Here is a 13179-nt window from a genome sequence, read left to right on the forward strand (position 1 = left end):
GAAACTGGACCTGTGTGGAGCTTACAACCTCGTCAGGATTCGGCCGGGTGATGAGTGGAAGACGGCGTTTGGTACTCGCTATGGACATTTTGAGTACACGGTGATGCCGTTTGGCCTCACCAACGCCCCCGCTGTGTTTCAGCATTTCGTGAATGACATTTTCCGGGATTTGTTGGATCATTTTGTCGTGATCTACTTGGATGACATCCTGATCTACTCCCCGTCGCGTGAGGTGCACCATCAGCATCTCCATCAGGTCCTGCAGCGACTCCGAGAACATCAGCTGGTTGCCAAGTTGGAGAAGTGCCAGTTCTACCGGGTGACCATCGATTTCCTGGGTCACTGCATTTCTCCTGAGGGCATTGCAATGGAGCCGAGTAAGGTTGTATCTTTGCAGAGTTGGCAACCCCCACGTCGTGTGAAGGATGTTCAGCGACTTCTTGGGTTCGCCAACTATTACCGAGCTTTCATCCCTGGGTTTGCTGCCTTGACAGCCCCCCTCACCCGGCTCCTGCAGAAGACTCGGTTCCAGTGGAACGCTCCAGAACAACGGGCTTTCCAGAATGAAGGAGCCCATCTTGAAGCATCCTGACCCGCAATGGCTGTTTGTCGTGGAGGCGGACGCCTCCAACATTGCCATTGGGGCGGTGTTACTCCAGGCAACAATGCGCAGCGGTACCCTCTTCCCTTGCGCGTACCATTCACGAAAACTGAACCCTTCGTAGCGCAATTATACAGTCTGGGAGAAGGAGCTGCTGGCCATCAAAGCGGCGTTCGAGGCCTGGAGGCATCATCTGGAGGGGGCACGGCATCAAATCGAGGTCCGGATGGACCATAAGAATTTGGAAAGCCTGCAGACCGCTCGGAATTTGAACCAACGCCAGATTTGGTGGTCTCTTTTCTTTGCGAGGTTCGACTTCCGAGTTCGGTACATACCTAGCGGGCACAATCAAAGAGCAGATGCTCTGTCCAGGAAGCCCGAATATTCCCGAGTGGAAGACAAGCTTCTGCCCAGGACAGTGATCCCCATCGAGTCTTTTGCTGCAGTGTGGGAGCTGGTTGATATACGGGCTCGGATCCAGGAGGCACAGCAGCTGGAGGTGTGGGTGGCTCAGCGGAAGGAGGAGGTGGGGCCAGATTCTCCTTGGACGGTCACGGATGGACTCTTGTATTATTGTGACTGGCTCTACGTTCCGGGAGGGCCACTCAGGGGACTCATCCTTAGCCAGTGTCACGATAACCCGGCAGCTGGGCATTTGGGCCTGTTCAAGACCCTGAACCTGGTCTCCTGTACCTTCTGGTGGCCCTGAGTCCGACACGACGTCCAGTCGTATGTCACTTCCTTCATCCCATGCAGGCAGGCCAAGTCAGCGACAGGGGCCCCGCCTGGATTACTGCAGCCCTTGCCAACACCCAAAGGACCCTGGGGAGCTGTGTCCATGGACTTTCTGATGGATTTACCCCCATCCTCTGGTTTTACGACAGTGTATGTGGTGGTGGACATGCTGACCAAGATGGCGCACTTCATCCCCTGTCGTGGCTTACCGTCAGCCCGCACCACTAGTCGTATGTTCATTCAGCAGGTGTTTCGGATGCACGGCCTCCATGATAGAGTCGTCTCTGATAGGGGGGCCCAGTTTACAGCCCGCTTCTGGCGGGAGTTGATGCATGCGTTGGATATCAAGATTTGCCTCTTGTCCGCGCATCATCCTCAAACTGATGGGGGAACCGAGAAGGTCATCGGGATCCTGGAACAATATCTGCGCTGCTACGTTAATCTGCAGCAAAACAATTGGGTGGACTATCTGGCCATAGCTGAGTTTGCATTTAACAATTCGCAGCACACCTCCACACAGATGACACCGTTCTTGGCCAATGTGGGATATCACCCTCGGTTTTCCCCCCTTTCTCCCGTGGACTCACTGGAGCCGGCAGCGAACGACTTCATGGCAGAGTTACAGGCGATCCATCGATTGGTGCGACGTCAGTTAGAGAAGGCCAAGGCCGATTACTGCAGCCGATTACGGGCTGCAGTAATTCAGGCGGGGCCCCTGTCGCTGACTTGGCCTGTCTGCATGGGATGCAGGAAGTGATATAGGACTGGATGTCGTGTCGGACTCGGGGCCACCAGAAGGTACAGGAGACCAGGTTCAGGATCTTGAACATGCCAAAATGCCCTGCCGCCGGGTTATCGTGACACTGGCTGAGGATGAGTCCCCTGAGTGTCCCTCCCGGAATGTAGAGCCGGTCACGATAATACAAGAGTCCATCCGTGACCGTCCAAGGAGAATCTGGCCCCACCTCCTCCTTCCGCTGAGCCACCCATACCTCCTGCTGCTGTGCCTCCCAGATCCGAGCCCGTATATCGACCGTTCCCAGTCGAGGCTGTCATCAATCCGGTCGCCTATCGCTTAACTCTGCCACGTTCCCTGCGCATGCACCCAGTCTTTCATCGGTCTCTGTTGGTCCCCGAGCAACCGGCCTGTCCACACCGCCAAGCGGAACCTCCCCCATCAGGACCTCGTGATGGAGACAGCACCCCCGAGTACGAGGTCGCCAGCATCAGGGACTCCCATTGGCTTAAAGGTCGTTTCCAGTACCTGATTGAATGGAAAGGTTACGGACCAGAGGACTTCACCTGGGAAGACGCGACCGCCGTTCATGCCCCTGCCTTGGTGACCGCTTTTCATGAACAATTTCCATCCCGACTGCATCCGGATTGGCAGACCCGGGGGAAGGACCCTGCGGTGCGGGATAGTGTTGTGATTCAGGGTCAGCCTGTGGGTTCGGCATTTGGTTTGGACGATTCAGAGGAGGAGGAGGGGGGTGTTGGAGAGGTTGCTGAGGGGGTTGGAGAGCTTGCTGATGAGAGCCCTCAGCCAGGCCCCTCCCACCTGGTCATGACGCAGACCCAGCTGTGTGAGCCTGACAGCATGGATGAAGATGACCCACAGCTGGCCCTGTTCAAGGACGCCCGACGCAGGAGGCAGTCAATCAGGAGTAAACAGAGGAAGGCAATGGGGCACCTCGGAAGGAGGCAGAGAGAAGCCACGCCCTGAACTGTATAAAAGGGGAATGCGTGGGAGGGCTGGTTTGCTGAAGGCAACTGTTTGAATAGTTCCTGTTTCATGGTTCGTGTTTGCTCTCTTTGCTCTCTTTGCTCTGTTTATGTTTTTATGTTAATAAATTTGGCAGGCTTAGTTCCAGCCTCTTGCCTTCTTGTAAAAGGGGTTGTCCCTGCCTTATCTGCAGGGCCGGTAGCAGGCTGGTACAGAACAAAATCACCTTCTCAGAGAGGACATGAAACTGTTGAAGTCGTGGAGCTCTGGGGTATCAGAGTCATGCAAATTCACCACCCAATCTGTGGCTGGCCCGTCCAGAGCAGATTGCATGATCTGGATATGGGCTTTGTCACTAGGGATATGCCGGCCATATTCTTCCATGTAGTTGTGGACTTGGGTTAGGAAAAACCCCAAGCATGTTGACTCCCCCTTGAATTTTGCATCCAGCAGTGGGAGTCTTTGAATGGATCAGTGCCTTCATTGTCGGTGGCATGGTCTTCCCATCCGGATCACCATCTGCAGGTCGGTGGGTAGTAGGGGCTGCTGAAGTGGTCGCTACTGGATCAGTGGATGTCCCTGGGACTGCAAATTCCATTTCCCCCTCAGTGTCTCTCCAACTGCAGCTCCGGGTGCTGGTATGGCCGTGGAGCTCGGAACTCTCCTCCCCTAGGGAGCCAAGGCTTCTTTTCATCAGGTCATTAGCTTTCTCTAGGATCCAGTTCGGGTGCTGTGCCCAACTTCCTTCCTCTTCACTTATGTGCAGGGATTTCTCCATTTCCTGCTTCCATTCTGGTTGGTTGGGCCCCCGTCTCAGGGTCACCTTTCTTGGTTTCTTTTCCCACTTGCTTTTCTTTCCAATGCCCATTGACCACTGAGGTTTGTGGTTACACATCTCCACCACCTCTTCTCCTGAGGAGTATGACATTTCAGATCCTGACAGCTGGCAGGTTTTCAGTCAGGGAAAAGCCTCCCTCTCCATGAGTGTTTCTCCCTTCTCTGCCTCATCATGTGAAATTGTATTTTTTGCAAAGTTCCCCAGCAAGGTTCTCCCTTCCAGGTTGACTATTACTGCAGATCCTGTCTAATGTAAGGACCCACTTCAATCTACATCTTAAGAAAACAGAACTCTTGGAAATGGTCTCTTCCAACAGGAATTTTTATTAAGAGAAATTTACAGTAGGCATGCTAGACAGGATCTGAGGGATCCCCCCACCATTCAATGTTTAAAAGTGTTCCCAAGCAGCCCCCCACACCACAGTTCTTCTGGGGGATTCAAACTGGCAGATTTCTAGGTGTTAACTCCAGGAAAAATGACATCAGTCTGGCTCTGTCAGCACGATCATTCAATCCTCTCTTTACCCAGATCCCAGGTGTTGCATCTCCCCCCACCTTTCCCTCGCTGCCAGTAAAGAGAAGAGTTTCAGAGGGGCATAGGATGAAAGGCAGATGGCCACATTGTTATGGTTAGCAGACCTGAAGTGAATCAACAAAAGGTTACTTTGTAGTGAACAGAGGAAGTGAAAGTAGTAAAAAACCCATGCATACCCCCCTCACCCTTAGTAGTGTGACGAAATCCAGGAGATAGTAAGAATTGGTTTTATATCAGAGAAGATAGATAAAAATGAAATATACTGTAACTGGATTCTGACAAATATATCTATACTCTCTAGAGAACTGCTTGCACTGCATCTCTTCTTGTATTGTCAGGTCCCAATCCAGAACAATCCATCTTCTATGAGGTTTATTTTTTTCTTGCCTTTCCTCTAAACACTGAAAGTCTTTCCCACAACAGCAATCTTATAAAGGGCCACTGGCCAAATGAATCTCCATGCTAAGGATGGAATTGAACTGGGCAGGGAGCAATCTGTTTTCATAATTTCCTAAGAACATATAACTGAGAGTCTTGAGAAAACAAGATGGTGAGAAGATATTCTAGAAGATTCCTCCAAGTCTTTGTCTTGGATGAAAAAAGGATTGGTAATTTCACTGTGATTTCATTTCTTTTCCCTTCATATTTCTCAATAATTTACTAAGTTGTGACATCTTCACTCATAAGTCAGGGCAGGTTTTCTAGAAGCTATAAGACATAGACCGAAAAGAAATCCTATCATTACATGTACAGTATGATTGTTCCTGCCTCCAGATTTTTTTTCTTAGCTTGCTGTTCCCTTCACTAGAGGAAGAATGACATAAAAAGGGCTGTGGAAGGAAATATCAAGAAGTGGATGTAGGAATATTACAAATTCTTGCTAAACATGATAATATTCTTACATGAACTTTAGCGTGACACAATAGCATATTTGTAATGGTGTGTGAGAAAAGACTGAACCAAGAGATAATGCCAAGGGAATGGTCAGATAAGAGGCAGCATAGCTGACAGCTAAATAATGGGTAGGGCAAGAGACTCAGAAGATACCTTCCCTAGTTTCTCAGGTTGTAAAAATTATGGAGGGGATTTGGGATATGGATTTTATATTTGCAAGTTTCTGTCAGTGTAGCTTTGCAATAAAGTAGAATTAGTTCATCTGGTTGTGATTTCTATCAAGTTTATCCCATGAGGCCACATCAATCTTGCAAGTATGAAAATCTAATCCCCCCATCTCCTTTATAGACTAAGAAGTTAGGGAGGTCCTTTCTGAACCTCTTGCCCTACCCACTATCTAGCTGAGACTATGCTCTCTACTATCTGATCACTTGGCAGATCTCTTTACCCAGTGGCCCAAGGCTTTTTCCACATACCATTATATCCTTGGGGGAGATGAAAAATTAAATTTCTACATAATAGGAACAAGAGATAAAGAAATGGCTGCAGGAATCAACACTGCTTCTGAAAACACCACTATCAGCACAAGACCTTAAACACAAACACATTTATTGTGGAATTAGCTGGAGCCTCAAAGATTTTGGCCAGTGGAGAACTTGGAACAGAAGCCATAGATGCCATAGGGAAGCTGTTGCTTGTTTGAAAAATGGCTGCCAAGATGGCTTAGCCAGACAAGACCAGCAGGTGGGCACATCACTAGTGTGCCCATAGACATGATACAGAAACAGACAAAAGATTTTGTGAGTTGCGATCTACTAAAGTTCATGGTAAGCCAGTTAATGTATTCATTAAAAAGCCTTTAAGCTTTTTCCTTTGGACTGGTGCCTAGCTTTTTTGTGGAAATTTGCCCAGATTAAAGACCACATCACTGAAGGCAAAATCTATTTCTGTGTTCAATCAGTGTTGCTAGAAGGTGAATGGCAGCAGAAAGCAAACTCCGGTGCAATGAATGGGACTTCTGTTCATTATACTTAGATAATACACAGAAAAGCTGCACTCCGTGGCACTTCATGCCATCACTTTTTCCTTTTATCCATTGACAAACACTTCCCTGGTCAGTTCTTACAATGATCCATTGGAAGTTTCTACTCTCAGCCTCAGGCAGGGCATGTGAGAGCTTATTGTACATCTTCCCTTTCTCAAATCTACACCTTTCACTGCATTACACTCACCTTTTTTTTAACTGTTGCAAATTTATTTTGGCCTGTTCCAGAAGGTGTGTCTTGATAAGTGAGTAAACCACACAAATCTGCTATCACAAAGCTATAGGATTTTGGAGGCCTGTAGGTGTGTCTCTGAGTATATAAATAAGCAGAAATGTGCCATACTTCAGAGGCGTGCCAGCGTGATTTTTATAAGACAGCAAAAGGTATGTATTCTTGCTCTTTTCAATCAGCAATGGAAAACTGCTCAGAATTGCAAGACTAGATTCTGAAGACCAAACTACATATTACATGTAGTTTTTTATTTCTGTACTGTTCTGACAGTTATTCTCAACCAGAGGTTGCTTCAGCCATTTCTCACCACCTGTCTGTAAAAGTTACTAAATCAATTTTCCCCTCCCCCCATATAGAAAGGTATATTATCTTTTCCACAACAAGTAGGAAACTGTAGGAATTTCTATGGGTGGATAATTAGCAGGAAAGTATTAAAAGTATTGAATCTCCATCGTGCCAGCTCCTGATTGCAGCTTCCAAGACTTCTTATCAGTAATTAGTGGTAACCAACACAAGTATATCAAGATGAACTTTGGCTCTTTGTAATAAATCTGTGGGACTGTACCATAGCATAAAATACCTGAATTCCAATGCCTTTGTGCATTGCTTGTGCTATTTTATCTGAGGTAGGTCTGCATAAGATTGCAGTCTTAATATAACTGTGCAAAATTAGCTCTTTGAAATTTGTGGGCTGAGGATTGTGGTATTATATTTCCATCTTCAGCAAGGCAGGGAAGTTGAGGTGCAGAAAGTCAGTTTGCTATCTCCCTTACCAGGAAAGTCAGACTTTGGATGACCGATCCTCTGGTGAAATAGTCTTCTCATTAAGTAGACTTTGCTTTTTGTGATATGAATGAATTGGTTTACCGTATTCAGTAAAAAGTAGTTTGAAATTGACTGAGTTTGCTTAACATGTAAATAATTGTAATGAAGGAAACATGGAACAGATTTGTAAAGGAAATAGAATTGCTTTTCATGTATATCAACAAAGTCGCAGGTGAACCACAGGAGATTTTGTTCCATGATCTGAACTGTCAGAATCAGAAAGGAATAAGGAGGATGTGACTAATGATTGAGATGGTTACTTTAAAATAAGAAAAGTTCAGGATTGTAGGGTTTTTTAAATAGTAGTTTTTCACTGCTATGGCATCATAACTCTACTTAAATGTTCAATATTTGCTGTTTATCAGTTTTTCCTCTCTGGAACTCACAATAACTCAGCAATGTGAGGTTTATTCCACAATGAGAGTTTCACATTAGTTGACACCAATTATGCCTCAAATTCTACAGCAAAATTGGTTTCTCTAGCTGTTGGTCATATTTTTGGTCATATTCTCTTTCTTACATTGTTAATATTTTTCCATTTCCCTAGGGGATATCAGACTCAAATTTCACCCAACTTTTGCAGCAGTTTAATAATAGAGGTCACCAAATTCATATGAATTAATCATTCAGATTGTGCCTTGCAAGGAGGAAAAGAAATAGTTTCACCATTTATCTTACACAGTCTTAAAAGTTCATGCTCAAAAATGTCATTAGGAGAAGCACTGATGTCTTATTTTACAATCTTTGCTGATAATGGATAATTGATTATATTGGGGCATGTCTAGCATATATAAAAATAGATACTTTTTTTTTACAAACAACTTTTGTTTCCAAAACAGGTTTCAAAAAGCACCAGGAAACATGAAGACCAAACATTTTGCTCTGCTGTGTATCCTCATGATGTTCTGTCAGCTGTTGCAAGCTGACAGTGAAACAGTGAAAGAGAGAAAAAGAGAAAGACCAAATAATGGCAGAGGGGAAAGAACCCAAGCTGAACATAATAAGAATGCCAAGGGCCAGAGAAAGAGAGGACAAAAAGGGTTTTCCACAAAAGGGAAGTTTACAACTAAAGAGAAGGCTGAATGTTCCTGGACTATAAATGAGAAGGAGACCACTCTGCTAAAGGTAGACTGCAAAAAAGCAGAAGATGCCGTCTCCTGTGCTTTTTCAGGCAGTCCATCTACCTGCCCGCGGTATGCAGAAAACCAGAAGGTCTTCTGGAAAGAAATCACTCGATCTCTAAAGAAGCAGAAGAATCTCTGTAAGGACCCCAAGGCTGTTTTAAAATCTAAAGTCTGTAAGAATGGGCCACCTACTGCCCATCTTAGACTGGTTATGGATACCAAGCCAGAGATCCCAACACCCAAGCAGCCAGAGAAAGAATCCAGTGATTGTGTGGAAGATATTGATTACATGGATCAGAGAAAGGTGGCTGAAGAGAACTGCTCTGAAATGTGGCAAAATCTTTGCTACTTCATCATTTCAATGATACAAGATAAAAAGTGCAGTTAGAAAGGCAAGGGAGGCAGGCCAAAGGTCTCGAGTTACTATGGGCACAACTGTCTTGCAAACAGTATCAAGAGCACACAATCTGAATTGTTCTCTAGTGCATCCAGTCAGCCTCCACTTGTGGAAGTTAATGCAATGTATTTTGTTCTTTTGCTAAAAAAATATGACTGTAACTATTAATCCTCTCCACCAGTCATCCATTCCCTTCTTCCTCAGTGTTAACTTGGGAGAAAAGCGTCAAATGAAAGAGATAAATCTGATGGAAGGATTGCCAGCAATTGTCTTCTAGGTCATAATATCCAATATGAATACAAAGGCACATTTTTATTAGGCCAATTTGATGTTTACACGTCAGTGCATAAGATGTCTAAGACAGTGGTGGGATTCAGCCGGTTTGTACCACTTTGACAGAACCGGCAGCTAATTTTGTATGCCCAGGCCCAGAATGGACTTCCGGAAGTGACATCCACACAGAGAACCGGTTGTTCACATATTTGAATCCCACCACTGGTCTAAGAACATTATATCAAGCAAGATCAGACAAAAAGGAAGTCTGGGTGGTGGGGGTGATGTATTTAGGAAAGGAAGACTCAAAATCAGCCTTTTCACTAAAGATATAATAAAACTATTCTCAATGGATCTCAGGGGTGTCTGGTGGGGATAAAATATCAAAAAAGTCAAGATGGAGGCCACAGCTATGCAATTAAAGTCTCATTCCCATCGTGGTGCATGTAAAAGAGGGTGAGGCTTGGATAAAAATGGATTTATATAGTGAGCTATGCAAATGTTGCAAAGATGTGAAAAGTTCCAAGTTCATTCTTTCCTGTATATTTCTAACCAAAGTGATTATTTCAAAGCTATGCATTTTTTAATTATTTTTGAATGTACACTGCTAAAAATAAACCATTTTAAAATTGTTCTCTGTGGTTCTGTCTTCTGCTTCTCCCAATTTTCTTTCATACATGTGCATAATTTGCATGCAGTCCTAAATACACTAACTCAGAAGTGAGTCTGATGGCCACCATCTACTCACTAGCATTTCAGTCTAGCACAGGGGTGTCAAACTCAATTTCATTGAGGGCTGCGTCAGCATTGCAGTTGCCCTCGGGGGGCTGGGTGGGTGTGGCCAGGGTGAGCATGGCCTACTGTGTGGGCATGGCTGGAATGCATGTGGCCTACTGGGTGGGCATGGCCAGCTCTACATCATTCGCCTCAAGGGTGTCTATGGGGGCTTGGGCAGGAGTGGGACAGATCTGAGGGTGTCTGGCAGAAGGAGATGGGACCGGGGCAAGTGCTAAGGCATGGTCCACTGGAGGAGCCTCACTGTTCCTCTCGGGCCATGCAGGGGGGGAATGGACAGTGGCACAGAGGTCAAATGCCCAGCCCTCAAGCACCCATGACACTAAGCCCAGCGCCACTTCCCCAAGCTGCACTTACCTCCTCCTCAAGGCTGCTGCTGCTGTGCTTGCTCTCCTTAGCCAGGTTGCCCATGATGGGTACAAGGGCAAAGTCAAGAGGGAAGCCCACTCCCTCTCCATGTGAGGAGGCCAAAGCTTCCTTAGCAATAGGATGGGAAACCCCCAGGATAGGCCAAGAGGAGGGGCAAGGGGATGGTGAAAGGGCAGCAGGGAAAGACTAAGGCAGAACTTCCCTCAGACCCTCCTTCCTTCCTTCCTTCCTTCCTTCCTTCCTTCCTTCCTTCCTTCCTTCCTTCCTTTCTTCCTTCCTTCCTTGGAGCGCGTGAGAAAATATTTGAGATGAGGGAGGGAGAAAAACAGGCAAGAAACACAGCTGGGGAAGTGTCATCCTTCGTGAGGAATGAAGAAATGCACCATCATCTGGAAGTGGCCAGCACATGGCCCTCGCCTACTTCACATATCCGGCTTGGTGGGCTCTGGGGGAGGGGATGCCATGAGCAGCATGAGTCGATGTTATCTGCGCAATGTTGCCCAGCCCCCAGCCTGCCTGGTTTGGGCAGGCAGCGGGGAGTTCTCTTCACAGTGCCGAGAGGCTGAGCCGGGCGGCATGAATCTGAAGAGAAGTGCAACGCTGCCCAGCCCCTAGCCTGCCCAAAGTAGGCAGGGCCATGTGCTGGCCACTTCCAGGAGATGGTGCATTTCTTCATTCCTCACAAAGGGTGATACCTCCCCAGCCCGTGCCCAGGGGTCGGGGCCAACGCAGCAGGGGCTGGTCCCTTGCTGTTTCCAGATGGCCTTGTGGAGCTAAGACTGAATGCGTTTCGGCATAGATGGCCACCACAAAATTGTACATTGGCTCCCAGCCAGCCTGGGCTGGGGCCAAGGCAGTGGGGGCCATTCCCTCACTGTTTCCAGGATGGCTTCGCGGGCCACATGAAACCACTTCGCAAGCCAGCTCTGACTCCCAGGCCTTGTGTTTAATATGTCTGGTCTAGCAAATGGAATTGAATGGCATAGAGAATTGGGGGGAGGAGAAATCCATGGACAGAATTGGCAATATTCATGTAGAAGTGAACTGCTCTAACTGCTGTGCAAAATTTATCCTCCCCCAAATGAGGCAAGGGATATCCTTTTGTTAAATTGGATCACTACTTTAATGGGGAGGGCAGAATGCAGATTCAGAGAGGCCCTATAATCTTGGATATATTCAAGACTGGGGGAGGAGGAAACAGAACAGAACAGAACAGAATAACAGAGTTGGAAGGACCTTGGAGCTTTTCTAATCCAACCCCGTCCTCAAGCAGGAGAATGTACTGTATACCAAGCCTTCAGAAAAAAGTTACTTTTATATTTTCTTTTTAAATACATATTTGACAACAGAGACATCATTATAAATAGCAGGCTTTGTTTTTTTAAGTAAGAGGATTTGCCTTTGATCTGAGTACTCTAAATTTATCTCATTTAATCATTTGTTTTTTTTAATGTCATTTTTAATGTCAACATTTAGCACCCACAGGCAGTCAGAAGTTTAAGCTCTTTTGAGGATTTAAAACTCTATAGTCATTCTTTTAGCCCAACAATCAAGCGCCATGTGGATTTGATACAACAGCAAGTGCTAGTACAGTAAAATTAATTTTAGAACACCTTTAGCTACCAATTCAGATTTCCAGTCTCTGCATGGTGGAACTTTTATATCAGCCTGTTTCCCTGAACTCAAAGACCCATGGCTTTTAATGCATGAATATCATATCTTTGGCCCTGTTACAGATATACAGATAAGAGGAAAAGGCTCCGTAAATATATGGGGGAGTTGTAATCCTGGTCGCATAACATTTTGTCATGGGTTATCATTTCTTGGGACACAGAGCATTTCCACAAAACAACTGGCCTCACCTCTTTTCCCTTGTCCTCCATTTTGTACTTAAGGCATCTTCAGGGAAGTTCAAAATAGTCCACACAGAAACTTCCACCTGTGGTCAAGGCAGTGCTCTAGACATTTTTCATTCTCTCTGGCTGGGCAGCAGATAGAAGATCCATCCAATACTTGTTCATCCAATGGCTGAGCAGCTGGCTACTCAGACTGACACAAAATACTGACTGCATATATAGAACATAAAGGTAAAGGTAAAGGTTCCCCCGCACATGCCTGCTAGTCGTTTCTGACTCTAGGGGCCGGTGCTCATCTCTGTTTCAAAGCCAAAGAGCCAGCGCTTGTCCAAGGACATCTCCGTGGTCATGTGGCCAGCATGAGAAGACGCCAAAAGTGCACGGAACGCTGTTACCTTCCCACCGTAGTGGTCCCTATTTTTCTACTTGCATTTTTACGTGCTTTTGAACTGCTAGGTTGGCAGAAGCTGGGACGAGTAACAGGCACTCACTCTGTTATGTGGCACTCGGGATTCGACCCGCCAAACTGCTGACCTTCTGATCGACAAGCTCAGAATCCTAACCCACTGAGCCACCACGTCCCTATATAGAACATACTAAGGGATAAATTAGATGTAACTCAGACATCATGGTTTGGATTTCTTTTGATCATAGACACAGTAGCAGGTGTTGTAGATGACTGGTATACACTTCAGTGCTTGATGCCTTGATGGCATCAAGCAAATGGAACAAATAATGTGTGTTGTAACTGAAGTAGATGTTGTAGGTTTGCTTTTTGGTTTCAACCATAATAAATAAACTTCTTATAAGCTATCACATCCTTTGCACAATGACAGCATGACACACAGGCTATTTTAATATTATGAGTTGAAATGGATGCCGATATCCCCACCTCAGGATCATCTCACTTGCATGCCACACAGGTTCTTTCCCCCTCT

The 13179-nt window shown here is 46.1% G+C and overlaps 1 protein-coding gene across 2 annotated transcripts; it reads left to right on the forward strand.

The window, feature by feature from the left end:
• Positions 1–6533: 6533 nt before the first annotated feature.
• LOC308671252 (fibroblast growth factor-binding protein 1-like) lies at positions 6534–9809 on the forward strand. Of its 2 annotated transcripts, none has more exons than XM_081333352.1 (2): positions 6534–6754; positions 8267–9809. In XM_081333352.1, exon 2 carries the CDS (start codon positions 8289–8291, stop codon positions 8937–8939), a length of 651 nt encoding a protein of 216 aa, XP_081189478.1. In that variant the 5' UTR covers positions 6534–6754; positions 8267–8288; the 3' UTR covers positions 8940–9809. The 2 variants fall into 2 exon arrangements, with proteins under 2 accessions (XP_081189478.1, XP_081189479.1); XM_081333353.1 differs by lacking the exon at positions 6534–6754 and adding an exon at positions 7176–7228.
• Positions 9810–13179: the final 3370 nt, after the last annotated feature.

Source organism: Vipera berus (genome assembly GCF_964194415.1).
Source record: "Vipera berus genome assembly, chromosome: 7".
NCBI lineage: Eukaryota > Metazoa > Chordata > Lepidosauria > Squamata > Viperidae > Vipera > Vipera berus.